Below are 18,495 nucleotides of genomic sequence, written 5' to 3' on the forward strand. Positions count from 1 at the left end.
TTTTGTTTGATTTGTACTGCGCATTACAGTTGGGAATGTTCCTCTCGCTCGCCGTATTCAAGCTCGACGTGTTTGAAAGACAGGTCACTTCCACCAATCACGGGAGCTTTGCAACATTTTTCCGCCAATCGCCAACACGTTGTGTGACGTCAGTTCCATTTATGGCCCTGCAAGCACTTCCTCGTTGATGTGAATGCTACAAAACGTGTCCCTCCGATGTGAGCCGTTGGGAGTTAAAACAGCAGCTATAGAAGACGTCACACATCTCGGAATAACGAATGCGTTAATAAGTGGAAGGACCTGTGTGAATATGGGGGTAAGTATTGTAAAGCGCATTATTTTTTAGCTAATTCGGGTTATTTAGGGATGACTCGTTATATTGGGTAATGGGGAGGTGGCCTGGCGTTATAACATCGTTTGATTGGTTCTTCTCTTGACTGATTGCGCATTGGTCCAGTTATGGATTTTATAGGGATATATAAACCAATGAAGTATGTGGTCGTTTACGAGTTACACTGTTATTGGTGTCTTCGCAGCCCGTTTACACGTCCATTGGTTATAGTTGGCCAATCACAGTTTACAACTTTTTCACGTTGATGGCACTGCTGTGGGTCCAATGAATGCGTTGGCGGAATATCTGTGATTGGTCCAATGTAGGGTTGTGGGCGGGATATGTTGATGTTTTGTGATGGGAGAGAAAATGGCGGCGGTTCGGAAACCGTATTAACTTTATAACATACTAGTAATAACAGCTGCAATCACGTATGCCTTTTTTTCTCGCAGTGCATTAGAAATATTGATATATTACTATTTGAATACGACTTCAGGCCATGTTGAATTTACTGTCGATATCAGCAGGACACCTTCCAAAAGGCTTACATTAGCTGGACACGACTTGGAATTTTGAAGGCAAGGAACAAAGCTCGAGTATTCAGACTGACTTGATATTATGATAAAGAAAATACAATTTAAATAATCCTTTCAATTCAGTGTTGTAACGCTACTGAAATATGCCTATTTAAATGAGCTGGGCTGGGTAATGCTTCCCATATTCAGCCGGAATTGTTTTAGTTTGTGTGGAAACGTAAACGTTAGACAAGCAGCGAGTTACCGTTAGAGGAATTTGAGGGCCTTTCAAAGACAACTAATAGATTATTATCATCTCAATAAATAGAGAAAACACAAGTTATTCACTTTTTTACTTAAGCTAAATGGGCTGACCATTGTTGTGAACACATGCAGTCCAGCTGCTTGCTTTCTCTCCCATGGAGCCCCGCGGCACGGCGGGAAGCTTGAGTCTGCTCTGCTCCTCTCATGGCTCTGCCTAGCGCTCTGTTTATGTTAGGACAGGGCACACTTATCCACTGATAATGGATGATTCCAAGCCAAGGTTCAGCAAAAGGCTGGTAAGTTCAATTGGATATGGCCACGTTGGATTTCTAAATGAATGTACAGTATGGGGGATGTGTGTTTTTTTTTTTTTGTTAACACGTTTTATGTACTGTATAGTATTGGTACTCAGCTATTCTATGTAAAAGTACTAATACCACATTTTAAACATACTTGAGTACAAGTCCTCAGCCCAACATTTTACTTACGTAAAAGTACAGCTATGTATTATCAGCTATGTACTCAAGTATCACAAGTAAAAATACTAAGTTTGCACTATTTTCTAATGTTTTTATTATTAGAAATTACAAGGCTCGAAGGCTGGCCCGTGTGGTCCGATCCAACAGAAGAGTTCGAACTACTGAAACAGTTGATGCTGGTTCAAGTACAGTACCCACTAATTATACTTCAATACAGTACTTTAGTAAATCTAGTAACGTGCCACCACAGTTGGCTGGTTCAAAAACGTTCAGCCCCTCCCCAAATGTTTTGATGTTTTAAACCCCACAGTGCCTCTTAGTTTGAAGAGTTTTTTTTATTAAAATGCCATTGTGTGGCTAGAAATTGGACATAAACAAACTTAAAAAATGAGTGTGAACATATTCGAAACTTATCGGTCATGTTTCAATAACAGATGTTACAAAAGCAACTATAATGTCAACACGTTTTTTTCCCCGCCCCCCGAAGGCTAGAGCCTGATTAAGCTCTGGTTCTTCGCCGGTAAAATATGCCGCTGTTGTTGTTGTTGCAGGTTTATGCCACAATAAGATAGCAACAAGTAGTCAAGATAGTCAGATTAGCTTCCGCTGCTATGCAAACATCACCCGTCTTATATCAGACAAACTTTCATAACAGCGTTGTGATGCCAAACAGCGTCAATTCAGACTGAACCACATACACTGATGGGGATGGGGGGTATTATCAGCTGCTCGTGTGACAGCAGACAGTGAATACTTTCTAGCGGCCGCTGCCATGAGCTAACAGCAGACTAAACGCCGGTGGACGAGCAGCACTGCAGCGGGCTAAACGCAGCTGAACCACATTAATAAACAATGAACCACGGCACTCTGGAGAAAAGGATAAGGTTTGAGAAGTAGTTCTTTAATTCAATCTGGCTTCGTATGACAAAAGCAACACGATTATCGACCCGACGCAGCCCCCGACTGTTGTTGTTGTGAGCGGTGTTGGGGAGAAAATCAGCGAAGTAAACGGTGATGTCATGATGTAGCACCAGTAATGTAGCTGTCAAAACACAAATGTCTAGGGATAGCCTACGTTATCTAGGTGTTGTATGAGCATTATTACCAGACATTTTGACCGGCAGGTTTTGAATTTACCGGTTTATTATACATTTTACCAGCTAAAAAACAGTAATTACCAGCTAACGGAAACCCTGATATAAACATGTGTCCAGGTGGAGTAAGGATGTGAAGGTGAAATATGTTTTGGTTAATTATTAGTTGTATAACCTATCAAAAAGGATGGGGAGGATTGTAACGTGTAAATAATTTCTCCAGAGCCCAACTGAAAAACTAGAATAGGCTGATATTTGCTCATTGAAGATCAGCCATACATTATGACCGCTGACAGGTGAGGTGAAGAACAGTGATTATTGTTAGAATGGCACCTCAGTGGGATATGTTAGGTAGCAAGGGAACACTTTGTCCTCAAACTTGATGTGTTGGGAGCAGAAAAATGGGCAATTGTAAGGATGAGAGCGACTTTAACAAGGGCCAAGTTCTAATGGATAGAGGACTGGGTCAGAGTATCTCCAAAACTGCAGCTTTGGTGGGGGGTTCCCGATCTGCAGCGGTGAGTACCTACAAAACGTGGTCCATGGAAGAAAAACCAGTGAACCAGTGACAGGGTCAAAAGCTGCTGTAACTCAAACTGCTGAAACAGTTAATGCTGGTTCTGTTAGAAAGGTGTCAGAACAAACAGAGCATCACAGCTTGTTGATATGGGGCTGCGTAGCCGCAGACCAGTCAGGGTGCTCATGCTGACCCCTTCATGGAGACTGTGTTCCCTAATGGCAGTGGCCTCTCTCAGCAGGATAACGCGCCCTGCCACACTGCAGAAATACTTCAGGAATGGTTTGAGGTGCCTCCAAATCCCCAGATCTCAATCCATTGAGCATCTGTAGGATGTGCTGGATAAACAATTCCGATCCATTGGGGGTCCCACCTCGCAACTTACAGGACCTAAAGGATCTGCTGCTACCGTCCTGCTGCTAGACCCCACAGCACACCTTCAGAGGTCTAGTCGAGTTCAGGCCGCTAAAGGGGGACCTACACAATATTAGATTGGCTTATATGTGTGTATTTGTTGACAGATTACTTAAAAAAAAAAAAAAAAATTTAATAACTATAAATGTAAAATCTGCACCATATAACCTGGAGAAAATTATATTAAGAAAAATGAATACCTATTTTAATGGAACATCATAAACTGTTTGTTGTGTTGTAAATAAAATAATTATATATGTGAACATATATATTAACATAACTACAGCGTGCATGTATCAGAATTCCTTTACAAGTCCTGCAGCGGGAGCATTTACAGCGTTACAACAAAAGTATGATGACAATAAGATATATTCTATTATCTACGTTATTTGAAAAAACAGTATGACTGTGCTTTTGACCTCCTACATTAAAGGTCTCCTATTATGCTATATTTGAACAATATATTGTAGGGTCATATCTATACAAAACATGTCTGTGAAGTGTTTTGCTCAAAATACTAAACAGATCCCCCATTGTAGCACGCCTCATCCCCCTCTATTTCAGCCCTGTTCCTGAAGTGCTGATTCTGTGACTGTAGCTTTAAATGAACTAGCTGCTGCTGGACACGCCCCTTTGGAGCTGCTGCTGACCACGCCCCTTTGCAGCGTCATGATCTCTCTCTGAAGAGAGTTTTCTACCGGGAGAAACTCGGCTAAACGCTGCCGTGATTAAACACCATATGATGTTCCAAACCACATCCAGCATTATTTCTGAAACACTTCTCAGAGTTTACCACTAGAACAGAGACATTATATGTATTATATAAACAACAACTCTAAGTCCCTCCTGCAGACATCCTGATGAATACACACACAGATGTGCTGTAGAGGGGATTCAGCTAGCAACTGTACATGGGGGACGATAGGTTGGGACGTGTCACGTGGGCGTGACGTTGCCAGGAGTTCAATGTAAAGCCAGCCCACATTTCGATCATTACGTCATATCGGCAGCAAATGTGGATCAGCTCGTTTGTACCCCCGTTTTTAGAGATGTGGGTAAGGAGGAAAAGAGAGAGGGCTGTATTTTCTGACACTTAATGAGTCTTTTTACACACCGGGGACACATCTTCCTGTATTAAAGACAGCAAAAAGTGCATGTTGCATAATAGGGGACCTTTTTAAGGGTATAATCATAAGAAATCATTTAAAAGCTCACAACTAATGTTATTTTTAAATTGGTAGTTAATTTAACATGCTGATAACATGTTCTTACATGCTTTAGTCCTATAACACAGTTTATATGAATCCGAAAGAAAGAATCAGAAACGGGTTTATTATAAGTAGGTTAACATATGAGGAATTTGTCATGGTGTTATTCGTGAATACATAATACACACAACAAAATAAAACAAAAATTAAAATGCTGGTTTAAATAAACGGTTAGAAAATAGTAGGGCCCGACCGATTAATCAAAAGTTGGCCGATATAAGCCGATGTTAACACATTTATTTTTCTGCTTTGTTGTGTCGGTCATGCTTATCGGTTTGTTATTTTAGCAAGGTAAAGTTAGGCTAACCTAGCTTAACATTAGCAAGCTAACAACTTAAGGCCCCGAGTCCACCAAAGCAAAAACAGCGCTCGGCATTTTGTTTCTGGTCGCCGATAGTTGAAAAATGTTAAACTTTGGGCAAAAACCTCCGCTCTTCACTGTCACTTTTTTAACCAGCCGCCTAACCACAGAGGAACAGGGGCGGGACAAAGAGGCTGCCACAAACTTTGTGATGCTTATAGCCCTTGGACCGGGCTCCGTCTAACTACAGCTCGTGAACCAAACGATGGTACTCACCTTTCTAGCTTGACTCGTCCCTGGTTATGATGGTACTTCAAAGCTTTTGTTATGAAACGGCAAAATCAGGAAATGTCTTTTCATCAGCACTTACTTAACACGACTCCTGTCAGCTGAAAGCGGACATGAAACATGTGAGAGGGGAGGGGGGACAATCGTGCTTAGTGAAATGCATTGCTGGCCTGAAAAGTAACGTTAAATGAATAACTTCCCCATCCTTTACACTTCTGCAACAACCGTCTTTGTATTTGTTTTCATATATTTTTCTTGAAAATTAAAAAATGAAATCGGCCGATATATCGGTTATCGGAATTTTTTTAATATATCGATATCAGTCGTGCCCTAGAAACTAGGTAAAGTAATCCGCTGAAGTTGTTTCTCTTGTGTTTAGGAGCTCTTCCCTGGTGAAAGAGCTTGATGTGCTGTATGTGAACACTGAATGAACGCAGAGAACAGCACATCATAACACAAGGCAGCCATCCAGTATGGGCTTTATAGTTCTTTGGGGTCATGGTAACTGATTTATTTCGAATAAAAGTGTAATACTGTGATGTTATTTTACAGACTATTATATAGACACATGTGTTTTTATTAAACCGGTTTAATCTGATGGATCCCCTTCAGGCTCGTGTTGGTTGTCTCTTCCTTAAGAAAACGTGTGTCTACTGTCAGTGATAATTATATTTTCACCCTTCCCTCCATCTCCCTAGCGGGCCGGTACCAGGCGACGTTACCATGACGACGGCATCTCAGATGAGGAGATTGATGGAAGAAGGATGTTTGACCTGGAGGACAAGGTCCACAGTCAGAGGTTCGGCTCTGACCGGGTTCTGCGCATGGAGGGAAAAGGTACGACGGCACAAAAACCTCCACAGGTTCTCAAAGTGTACCAAAAATACTTTGTTTTTCCTGCAGTTCATCTTTATTCCACAAGGCAAAACACTGGCATAATAGACTATATTGTGCAAATGTCCTTAATGTGACTAGAGTTATTCCTCATCTTTGGTTAGCTGGGGTTTGTCCTCCTGCTTACAACTTCACTCTCTTCTTGTCTACCACATCACGTTAGCTTGAAAGCCGGCCAACTTTGCCAGAATAGCTACCCCGGTGCAGAAGCAACTGCTAAATCTTTTCCAGTGAAAGTATTTCTACTGCCTCATGTAATATATGGCCTAACCCGAGGTTTGAAAAGCTAAATGAAAAAGGCATATGACATTGGATTGGGAACAGAGCTTAACAAAAACCAGTAGCAGTGTTAACACTACATGTTTCACTGTGATACAATCTTTGGACAATGCTACAATAATTCTTCCTCCATAAACAATAAATAGCCCAAAATTAATAATAAAGAACCAAAAAAAAACGTTGGAACATTTCTCAGTCACATTTTGTTTTTGGTATTCCTTAGACTTGACATACGAGTTTGTCCAGAGAGGGGGCCTGAGAGACCCAATCCTCTTTGAGAAGCCTGATGGACTGGGAATCAAGTAGGTCTTCCTCCTTACTTTAATTCTTCATCTTTTTTACCAAGCCTTTTGACAACTTGCTTGTTTGTACTATTGTGGAGGAAACATGAGACTATGTTGGGTAACCTGGTTTCTGTTCTGTAGGATGCCTGATCCAGACTTCAGTGTCAATGACGTGAAGATGTTTGTCGGTAAGACTTCATTAATAAAGTTTTCTTACTTTACAATAAACTCTAAGATGCTGCTACATGTATTAAGTTGAGTTGTTATTGAATACTAACATCCATGTGAGTGGGATTCTAATGTTATTACTGCACAGACTGAATGATTCTGATATTCAAAAGGTTTCAAACAAGGTTATGGAAATAATGCCCTTTGCTTTGTACAAAATACAATATTTAGTTTCATCTAAGTATTAAATCGGTCTTGCATCAAAGTATGTATTTAAAAACATGACTTTAAATGTGTTCTATCAGCTGCTGTTTGTCCTGACTTCTTTGGCATGCTGGGACTAACAATTACCAAAAATCCCTTTCAGGGAGCAGGCGTATGATCGATGTGATGGACGTGAGCACTCAGAAAGGGACAGAGATGTCCATGGCCCAGTGGACACGCTACTACGAGACCCCCCCGTCTCAGCGAGAGAAGCTCTATAATGTCATCAGCCTGGAGTTCAGCCACACAAAGCTGGAGAACCTGGTCAGGAGGCCCACCACAGTACGTTCACAAACCTACCATACGTGTGTATTGGTGTACCTCATGCAAGCACATACAGTGGGGGGGGGGGGGGGGGGGGCTTTTTATTGATCAAATGTGACCCGCTCTATCGAAATCAGTCAGAAGTCGCAACGGCTCATTTCCAGATAGACGTGGATTTGTGTAAAAAACTCGTTTTTCGGGGTTCAGGTGTTTTGTCTGATTTTAAATAAACAAAGTTTTGGCTTTAAGAATATGAAACTTTTATTGCCAAATTCACACGATAAACACATTTTTGAAGCTTGTAAAGGGAAGATGACAAGCTCCTGTCAACTCGCCCTCTGCTCTTACTCAGCAACGCTCCCCCTCCCTCCTGCTGAAATTATGAATGAAAGGTTTATAGTAATCATAGATAACACGGCAGGGTCCATGACCGTTTGATCTCACCCTGATTTCAAATAAACAAAGTCTTGGCTTTCAGAATATTAACACTAGAACTGCCAGAATGGGTTTCAGGCTGTAAATACCTTAAAATTGATTGCAAACTTTGAAGGCCTTTTTCTCAAAATGATGACTCGGTGACAGTCATTATATAATGTGAGATATTTTGCTTAATATTTGGAGTACAAAAATAATCCTGATATCATTAGAAAGCTAAGAATCTCATCTTTCTAACATGGGATATAAGTCCAAATGTGTTTTGGGTCAATGTGACTGATTTCATTAGAGCAAGTCTGCATATTCAAACAGAGAGAAGGATGGTGGGGTTAAGCTTGGCGATGAATGAAAGGAGCATTCTAGCAGTCAGGAAGCTCTCAGTTCCACAGAAGTTGAAAGTGGTACTGTTGGTGCACAGAGAGTTTAACAACATTGTAACACATCTTATTAGTAAGGACATTTCCCAAGCCAAGCAAAGACGAGAAAAATAGAGATAAACATTAGCATGCAGTAATCACACTGATATTATATAAGTGAGTAAAATACTTTCCTGTTACAGCAGTGAGTTATCAAATCTGAGTATGTTTTGTTCTGTCAGAGCTCACGTCCGTCTGTCTGTCCTGTGTTTGTGTGTGCAGGTAGATTTAATAGACTGGGTGGACAACATGTGGCCCCGTCACCTGAAGGAGAGACAGAGGGACTCAACCAACTCGATCACCGACATGCAGTACCCCAAAGTCCAGAAGTAAGCCCACCAGGTTCAATTTGCACAAAGCATCACAAGCTACATATGTCTTTATGGAAACACTGCTGATGTGTGTGTCCCTGCAGATACTGCCTGATGAGTGTGGAGGGCTGCTACACTGACTTTCACATTGACTTTGGAGGGACCTCCGTGTGGTACCACATCCTCAGAGGAAGCAAGGTGGGGCCAGAGGGGGGTCAGCCACTGTCTTACAGCCTCAAATGTTCTATATCAGGATTATCAAAGTGAGGATTTTAAACTAAAAACATGAAGGCCTTTTTTGTTTTTAGAAACAATGCGTCAGATAAATAATAAGATGCGTACAGAAAGAACGTCTAGAAGGGAGGGTCTCGTCTGAAAGCACTTCTGCTTCCTCATTGAGTGGTTAGAACTGCTGCTGTGTGTTTCAGGTGTTCTGGCTGATCCCTCCCACCCCTCCGAACCTGGAGCTCTATGAGAACTGGGTGCTGTCGGGGAAGCAGGGAGACATTTTCCTGGGAGACCGAGCATCTGACTGCCAGAGGGTTGAGCTGAAGCAGGGCTGCACCTTCATCATACCCTCAGGTAAACTGTCCCAGATACCTTACACCATCTGTGGAGCTTCAGAAATGATCAACAGCAAATATTCAAAGCTCGGTCTGAGGTGTGGGGGTCCCTTCTGTTCCTCACAGAACAGATACACCGCCTTTTGGTTCTCCATCACACATTTATTGCGCCTTTTTATTGCCTTTAGCGACACAGAAGAAGAAAGCTGTTATGAACACATGCTTTTTCCTCGGTAACAATTACTATATTGATAGTGCAAGGCGCTGTGTTTCAGTACAGCCAGATTCTCCTCACTTCATACAAACTCTCTGGATCTCTTTCCATGGGGCCGACATAAAGGCGGTTTGCTTCACTAAATGTCTGCTGCCAAACACAGGCGGCTGGTAGACAGTCAGTGTGGGTTGGTCCACAGGATGCTAATCCACAGCTATGGGTTAGCATTAGTGTTATACAAAACACATATTTTACTTTTTATTTTTAATATGTTATTGTTTAACAATAATACTTTCAGTAAAAAAACACACAATCACAAATATCTGAATCCCAAAATTGAAATGTATAAATAATATACCCAATGAACAAAAATCTTAAGTTATCGGGTCCAACCCTACTTTGACTCTCACACACACACACACACACACACACACACACACACGCACACACACACACAAATTATATGTTGAATGATTTCAGTCCTGAGTGTCAAATAGAATCTAAATGTGTGTGTTATGCTCAGGTTGGATTCATGCAGTGTACACCCCTGTGGACACCATGGTGTTTGGAGGAAACTTCCTGCACAGCTTCAACATCCCCATGCAGCTCAACATCTGTAATATAGAGGACAGGACGCGGGTAGGCGAAAAACCCTCTCCATAAAGTGTACCGACAGGAATTGAACGTTGTCTCAGCGTAATAAGCTCTCTCACCTCCACCTTCAGGTTCCTTTGAAGTTCCGCTACCCCTTCTACTACGAGATGTGCTGGTACGTGTTGGAGCGCTACGTCTTCAGCATGACCAAAACCTCCTACCTCACACCAGAGTTCCAGAAACACACGCTGGGCATCGGTATGCACCCGGGCAGCAGTTGGGTTGGATGTGAAGAGACACCTCTTGTCTGTGTTGGTGGTAAACACTGTGTCACTCCTTCTGTCAGGTCTGAAGAAGCCGGTCAGCTCAGATCCAGCCAGTGAGGAGCTGAAGGAGGAGGAGGAGGAGGGGGGGGAGGAGGAGGGAAGCAATGAGGAAGAGTCTGACGTTAAACTTCATCTGACTCCTCTTGAGCTGGAGGGGATGTGGAACCTGCTGGGTAAACTGGAGGCGTTGCCCTCCAACAAGAAGTGTGTCCCCGCAGGCATACACAACGCCCCAGCACTCATCACGCACATCAAGGTTTGACTGCTGTGTGTGAGTTATTCTGCAGTGGGGTTGTTGTTGATATTTAATGGTTCTGTTGATGCCCCCCCCCCCCACACACACACACACACTTCTGTGCTGCAGGCTCTGCTGAAGGAACACGCCAGTGACAACCCCAAACTGTCCTACTCAGGGAAGCCCATCGTTAAGTGGCCTAAGAGAGTAAGCAGCCCTCAGTTTCAGACGCAGCACATCGGTGATGATGCTTTAAGTGTTTAAAGAATAATGATCTAAATATGCCGTGTGAATAATTTATCTGGGTTTAAATGGGACAATACCTGGATCAGATGTTTGTTTGTGTTGATTAGTCCAATATTTACAGTTGGATCAGAAGAAAAAACATTTTTGAGTTTGAGATGTTCTGTGTTTATGAAGTCGTATTGATCGTCCAAAAGAAAAGCGGCTGGCTGTTATCGTTTTATTACTTTTTTTTTGTTCTTCACTACTGCCATTTACCTTTTTTCCACTCCTCTCCACCAGCCCTCATGGTACCAGCCTCCTCCTCCTCCACCACCTCCTCCTCGTCCTAAACTGGCCTCTACTCCCATCACCCCCCGGCCACAGAAGCCAGCCTCCTCCATGTCTGTGCTAAGGCGGCGCAGAGTCAGGTGTGTGTGTGTGTGTGTGTGTGTGTGTGTGTGTGTGTGTGTGTGTGTGTGTGTGTGTGTGTGTGTGTGTGTGTGTGTGTGTGTGTGTGTGTGTGTGTGTGTGTGTGTGTGTGTGTGTGTGTGTGTGTGTGTGTGTGTGTGTGTGTGTGTGTGTGTGTGTGTGTGTGTGTGTGTGTGTGTGTGTGTGTGTGTGTGTGTGTGTGTGTGTGTGTGTGTGTGTGTGTGTGTGTGTGTGTGTGTGTGTGTGTGTGTGTGTGTGTGTGTGTGTGTGTGTGTGTGTGTGTGTGTGGGGTGACTGAGGCAGATAAAGTCTTGCCAGTTGGTTGCAATTTAGTTTGTTATAGCAGTCACAATTTAGTGATCATATTCCAGTTGTTTGATGCCAACACCATTTGCCTTTTATAGCTAATATAATTGTGAAAGTGTTAAGCCGTCTTGATGATCATTGCTGTCCTGCGTTCCTCCTCTCAGGTGTAAGCGCTGTGAGGCCTGTATGAGACCAGAGTGTGGAGACTGTAACTTCTGCAGAGACATGAAGAAGTTTGGAGGACCAGGGAAACTCAAGCAGACCTGTGTGCTCCGGCAGTGTCTCTCCGTAAATAACTCCTATACATTTATTCCTTTAGTTTTAAATACATGTTGGATATACAGTATGTATTTTGTAACTTCCCCCTGCCCCTGCAGCCGGGCCTTCCTCTGTCTGCAGTGTGTGAGATCTGCAAAGAGCCAAATCAGGAGGAGACTGGAGACCCCTCCCTCACTCTGATGGAATGTTCCAACTGTGCACAGATAGTCCATCCTGCCTGCCTCACGGTATGACGCCCACCCACAACTGTTTTGGGACACTTGCTTTATTCCACAGAACACTGTCCCACACTGGGACATTTGGCCCAGTGCAGAGCCCTCCCCAGGTCCTAAAAATGCTATTTCTTTTTTCTAACATCCTCTTATTCACTGAATGTCCCGTACCCCCACAAAATACACATTTTCATTTATTTGTAAAGATATTTTCCCCACATGGCCAACAGAGGTAGAGGTAGAATAATGTTTACAAATTTCATTTCTGTAATACCGTGATACAAAACTATCAACCCGTATTGTCAAACAAATACGGCATTATGTATTTGAGCTCATATCGCTCACCCCTAATAGTCCGCCTGACAGAAAAACTCCTCTGTAGCCCAAAGCTCCACAGGAAGCTTCAATCTATCAGGGGTGAGACCCACCACTTTGTTAAAGTACTTAAACTAAATGAACCAGATATAGCTATGGGTTTAGTCTTATTTATTATCTATTTTTTGTATTTTCTTCCTCCATTCCTTCCATCCATTTACTAATGATGTGTGCATCTGCAGGTCCAGGGTGAGGGAGTGGTGAACAAAGACCTGCCCAGCTGCTGGGAGTGTCCAAAGTGTGTCCAAGGAATCACTGACCCAGAGGTACACAATATCTACACACACACACACACACACACACACACACACACACACACACACTGCACAGACTTCTGAGTCTCTGCAAACTCTTGCGCTCTCTCCTGCATTCAGTCTCTGAACCCTTGGTTCGCACACACACACACACACACACTTGGTTGCAGTGTGTCAAAGCTAACAGGTATTGTGTGTCTCCTGTCTTTTTGTTTTTCATTCTGTTTTGTTTTCGGTTGCTTTCTTTTCTGTTTCCTTTTTATTTAATTAAACACCGTCAGTCATCAGGCAGCGATGAGTCGTTGGCTGCAGGCCACCAGCAGCACATCCGTCCCCATGGCCCCCTGGTCCTCAGACTGGGCCCCGGGCCCTCTGCTACCATAGGGGGTCCTGTGGGCACCCAGCAGGATGGGGAGGTGATCCGCTGTGGGTTCTTCCCTCCTCCTCTTCTTCCTTCCTGCTCTCCCTCCTCCTCACTTCTATTGGTGGCGGCCCCTCTGCCTTCTCAGCCAATCAGCTCGAGACTGGTGAGAGGTGCCGCCTACTCTTGAGTACATCCACCTGTCTGTCCAGTGCACCCCTACACATCTGTCATTCTACCTTTTTCAGGAGAACCGACACAACTTTTGACGTAAATTTGCCTTTTCATAGAAATGATCCTCTTAAAGGACACTTTGAATGAGAGTAGTGCCTCTTCTCTCTGTTTTTATCTTGGAGCCGTCTCGAGCGCTGATCTTCTTTTGTGCTGTTTCCCCTTCTCAACCCTTCACACCCTAAGCGGTTTGTCTCATGGCTCATCATAATGTGTCCGCCTGTTGTTTTATTAAGACAGTCAGTGTTTGACTGAAGCTTCCTTTTCTTTTTTGAACATACTGTAGCCTGACCCAGAAGACTCCCTGTGGATGTTAGAGAGCGGGGGTCTTTTGTACTACACTACTTCTGTACATGTTGATGACCAGTTGTGTTAAGGTTGTAATGTTCATTTGGGGCGAGAACAGGGCATGGTTTCAAACGCACACCTTCATGCCTTAGTTTTTTCCCCATCTGCATTCACCAGAGAAGAATATACAGCCGTGGAAAAAATGAAGAGACGACTTCAGCATTATCAGTTTCTCTAGTAGTATTACTTATAGGTACGTCTTTTGAGTTAAATGTTTTTTTATTGTATTCTTTAAACTACTGGCAATGTTTCTCTGTGTTGGAATTCAGCAGACACTGGAATGGGTGCCAGACATGTAGAGATAAAGATTTAAGAAAACATTTGAGTGGTCTCTTAATTTATCTGCGGCTGTAGGGGCCCTGGGGGTCTTTACAGAGGGTTGGTGGGAAAAAGCTCAGTGAAACTTGGAGCTGCAGATTTCAGGCTGCTGGGGGCCAGTAGTGAAATGCTCTGCCGGACCCTCTCTACTGGAGGGCCTGCTGCTGGGACTGCTCACACTGAAGGACATGCTGTTCTTATTGGGGGAAGGGGTTTGTGTAATGGTTGATTTGATAAGTGACTTATCTACACACGGTTATGTTCCTAAGCAACCAATTCCTAAACATTCCTGACTTGACCACGACGCCGTGTTCCTGCGCCGCATACCTGAGGATGATCCTGTTCACTGCGTGTGCGTGTGTGGTCAGACAAACAGTTCAAATGAATCATAATGACTTGTGATCTGAAGAGGCCTTCTGATATTGATATGTGGTCTTCCTCCTGCAGCAGTCTAAAGGGGACAAAGGGGAAGGCCTTCCGGGGGTGAGTGTTTATTGGGGGGTCTCCACATGTTTATTTGTATTGATTGACGCTCTCAAAGCATTTCCTCTCTCCGTGGTTCTGACTCTCCTGTGTCTTTGTCCCCTCATTTCTGTTTGCCTGCGTCTTCAGAAGCGGAAATCGTCCTCGCTGCTGGACGCCCGTATGGCTAAGATTTACCGGCGACAGAGACACAGCCACGATGGAGACGACTCGGCCAGCGAAGACGATGATGAAGGTTTGTCTGTTCCCACAGAGCAGAGCCCGAGTCCCCCACATGTTCTGACCCCATCACCTGTGTCTTCTCTGTGCAGCCTCTCAAAGAAGAAAGGTTCTCCATGCCCGAGGGGGGGGGCACTCTGCCAGGAGGGGCTTTGGGGCCAGCAGGAGGGGGCTGCTGAGAGGAGGCTCGGCCCGCAGGGGGGGGCACATGGCTGCTGGCTCCTCCTCATCACTCAAGCTGAAAAGAGGGATGGGCGTGAGGGAAGGGGGGCGGAGGGGGCGAGGGGTGAGGCTGAGAGGAGGCTCCAGGATGCAGCGAAGAGGAGACGAGTCGGAAGAGTCGGACGATGACGACGACGATGATGAAGAGGAGGACGAGGAAGAAGACAGCGAAGACGCAGACAAAGAACAACTGCCCCATCGACGGAGGAGGAGGCACCGGACTGATGACGAAGACGAGGACGAAGACAGTGAGGGGCAGGACTTTGACCCCGAAGAGGAGGACATGGACACGCTGGAAGATGAAGAGGAAGATGAGGACGAGGAAGGGCGTTGGGATTCCGACCCAGAACCCCCAGTGCTCCTGGTGTCAGATCTGAATGATGACCTGCTGAGCGGCTCCTACCTGACGGTCACCCTGCAGCGGCCCCACAGGGCCAAGAGACATGCAGGTGAGGCCCACCCCCACCCCCTAAGCCCCCAGCCCCACTGCTGCAGCTCTATGTGAACACACAGTACTGATATGTTGTTTGTGCTCAGGCTCCATAGTTCCAAAGCTAGAAGCAGCCATGGGTGTGAGGATGGCTGCGGGGGGGGCTGCAGGTCAGCAGGGCTTCATCCAGAGGAAGACGGCTTTGTCCAAACCGTCCCGACTGAAGAGTGCTGACTCAGCAGCTGACAGCGTCCCCCCTAGAGGACCGGGCAGGTAGGACTGAGACAGCATCACCACAGCTCTGTAGGAGCTGTGTTCACTGACCCCAACTCTCCCCAAATATGTCCCCCCCCATCTCTGGTCCTTAGTTCATTTAGCCAAACCAATAGATGCTAACAGAAAGTACACTAAAGGAGTTCATTACACGTGGCCCCTCCCTTAATGTGTACCAGGGGCCCGTATCTACACCAGTCCTCTGTCATGTAACTCCCATAATGCTCTCTGACCACCACCATGTGATGACTAACGAAATAACATTTGATATTTTGATCTTGTAGGCCACGTCTGCGAGGGAACCATGGCGACAGAGGCCATCGAGATCACTCTGTGACTTCCTCAGAGGAAGAGGAAGTGGCTGCTTCTTCTGGGCCCTCTTCCCTGTCTCCCCCCTCCCTGCTGTCTCTGCCCTCCTTTAAGGACGTGGGCAACGAGAGTGGGGGGGAGAAGGAGGTGTGGGTATCAGTGTTCCAGTACCTGGACCGAGCACAGCTGCTTGCCTGCATGACCGTCTGCAAGGCCTGGTACAAGTGGTACGTCGTCTTCCCCCCCCCCCCCCCCACTCACACATCCACATGCCTGAGTGTCCCTCCAGAGATGTGATGTGATTTCCCATCATGCAGGAGCTGTGACAAGCGTCTGTGGAGCCACGTGGACGTGAGCCGCTGCAGCCCACTCAGCAACCAGGCGCTGGCCGGCATCGTCAAACGCCAGCCCACCTCTCTGGATCTGTCCTGGACCCCCCTGGCCAAGAGACAGCTCAACTGTTTGCTTACCAGACTCCCAGGTACACACACACACACACACACACACACACACACACACACACACACACACACACACACACACACACACGACTACATGTCCTATTTACCCCCCCCCCCTTTGTTTGTGTGTGTATGTGTTCAGGTCTGAGGGAGCTGAGGGTGACGGGTCTGTCCTGGTCCTGCCTGTCAGCCCTGGTCTCCCCCACGCTGCCCTTCCTGCGGCTGCTGGACCTGCGCTGGTGTGAAGGCCTCAAAGACGCCCAGATTAAAGAGGTCGTCACCCCCCCGGGTCAGTGCCCCCTCCAAGCATCTATACTCGGGGCTTCTTGGGGTTTTGGTGTAGAAGCATGTTTGGCTAAGGTTTTCTTCCTCTGCAGTACCCTGATGTCATTTCCTGTGTCAGGAGGCTCTCTGTGGCCCTCGTAGATGTTAATGCATTAAGGATCTTCTTCCTAAGTCTCCTATCCATGCACATAAGTCCTTTCCCACTGGTGGTCTCAGTCAAAGCTAAAGACAGATTCTGGTGAGATGTGATCAGCCTGTGATTTCCTTACGAACCTTCCAGCTCATGTGACCGTTTCCTCCACCCCGTAGGCTCGGAGTCGTCCCGCAGCAGACTGAGGAACATGGTGACACTGTGCCTGTCCGGGCTGGATGTCAGTGAGTCCACCCTGAGGCTGCTGCAGCGCCACATGCCGCAGCTACAGAGGCTGGACCTAGCTCACTGTAAGGACATCACCGACTCGTCCATCAGCCTGCTGGCAACCGCTGGCTCACACAGCCGCAACAACCTCACTGAGCTCACTCTGGCAGGTGGGTGTTAGAGCTGGACCTGTGATTCTGCTTTTATGATGCACAGCTCACCAATACTACGGTCAGGGTCATAGTATCAGAATCATCTAGAGTTACAAATGAGCTGAAGGAACTGACCTGAAACTAGAAACATCTGTCTGTTGCAGTGGTGCTTCTTTTCCGTCAGCAGCTCCTGACTGTGTGTGTGTGTGTTGTGTGTGTTCCCAGGTTGCAGCGAGCTGACCGACGGCTGTCTGACCTACCTGAAGCGTTTGTCTGCTCTGACTCTGCTGGACCTTAGAGGCTGTAAGGGCATCAGCAGACGGGCCTGCGACGCCTTCATCTCTGACCTGTCTCACGTCGCCCTCTTCTGTATGATGGAGGAGAAGCTCATCCAGCGCCTGGATTAACACACACAAACACACACACACACACACACACACACACACACCTGTTCACTGTTTCAGGGTCGACTGTCAGAGAGAAGAAACATGCTTCTGCGTCTGTAGTTCTTTTTTAAAACATGAAGAGCAGTTGGCTCTCATGCTTTTTTCAAAACGTCAATGTATCTTTGAAAAAGCCTTCAGTTGTTGACTGAATTGAGAGGAATTGCCTTGCTCAAGGGCACCTCTCCAGCTCGACGTTCACACTCCCTTTTTTTGGTCCGCCCGGGATGTGAACCAGTGACCTTTCAGTTCCCAGACCAAGTCCCTACAGACTGAGGGCTTTTCTTCATATCTTCTATCAATGCTGGAATGCACCCCCCATGTTTATCCAGTCAGTTTGTTAGAGCAGCTTTTCTGTGAACACACTGACGCAGTTCTCTTTATTACTTTTGGGATTAAAAGTCTGTTACATTAGGGATAAAGTTTGTCCTTGAACAGATCAAACATGTTTGGTGTGTGTACAGTACATTTCATGTATATGTGTTTATTTCGTTCTGTTTCAGCCATGTTATGATTCACTCAGAACATTGTCATTGTATATATTTTTTTTCTAACTTTGAAAACCTAATAAAATGTAAATGGCTGAACCTCCTATTTGCAGCATTTGTTTACAAGCATAACATTACCCACTTACAGACCTGAGCATGAAGTATTATATACCGCAATAGAAATATATTTGAGCTATATTTATGAGCAGGCATCAGTGACCTTCTCACTGTGGACAAAAGGGGGCGCTGCTGAGCCGACACCTCAACACACTGAGCACCGTCTCTCCCAACAGCAGACAAAAGAAAGTCACTTTAA

The 18,495-nt window shown here is 45.4% G+C and overlaps 1 protein-coding gene across 7 annotated transcripts; it reads left to right on the top strand.

Moving 5' to 3' along the window:
* The first annotated feature begins 170 nt into the window (after positions 1–170).
* Positions 171–18,285, top strand: kdm2aa (lysine (K)-specific demethylase 2Aa). 7 transcript variants are annotated; one of them, XM_063884197.1, is made up of 26 exons: positions 701–1,406; positions 1,692–1,774; positions 6,170–6,308; positions 6,868–6,946; positions 7,070–7,116; positions 7,464–7,642; positions 8,698–8,804; positions 8,891–8,984; positions 9,215–9,368; positions 10,087–10,202; positions 10,289–10,415; positions 10,504–10,739; positions 10,848–10,925; positions 11,244–11,371; positions 11,843–11,966; positions 12,056–12,184; positions 12,727–12,810; positions 14,504–14,539; positions 14,669–14,774; positions 14,851–15,429; positions 15,518–15,683; positions 15,968–16,219; positions 16,310–16,473; positions 16,596–16,742; positions 17,048–17,266; positions 17,474–18,285. In XM_063884197.1, exons 2-26 carry the CDS (start codon positions 1,763–1,765, stop codon positions 17,653–17,655), a joined length of 3,684 nt encoding a protein of 1,227 aa, XP_063740267.1. In that variant the 5' UTR covers positions 701–1,406; positions 1,692–1,762; the 3' UTR covers positions 17,656–18,285. The 7 variants fall into 7 exon arrangements, with proteins under 7 accessions (XP_063740265.1, XP_063740267.1, XP_063740272.1 ...); XM_063884202.1 differs by lacking the exon at positions 1,692–1,774 and adding an exon at positions 13,080–13,325 and having other exon boundaries at positions 14,507–14,539; XM_063884195.1 differs by lacking the exons at positions 701–1,406; positions 1,692–1,774 and adding an exon at positions 171–316.
* The last annotated feature ends 210 nt before the right edge of the window (positions 18,286–18,495 follow it).

The sequence above is a fragment of the Eleginops maclovinus genome, chromosome 5 (genome assembly GCF_036324505.1).
Source record: "Eleginops maclovinus isolate JMC-PN-2008 ecotype Puerto Natales chromosome 5, JC_Emac_rtc_rv5, whole genome shotgun sequence".
NCBI lineage: Eukaryota > Metazoa > Chordata > Actinopteri > Perciformes > Eleginopidae > Eleginops > Eleginops maclovinus.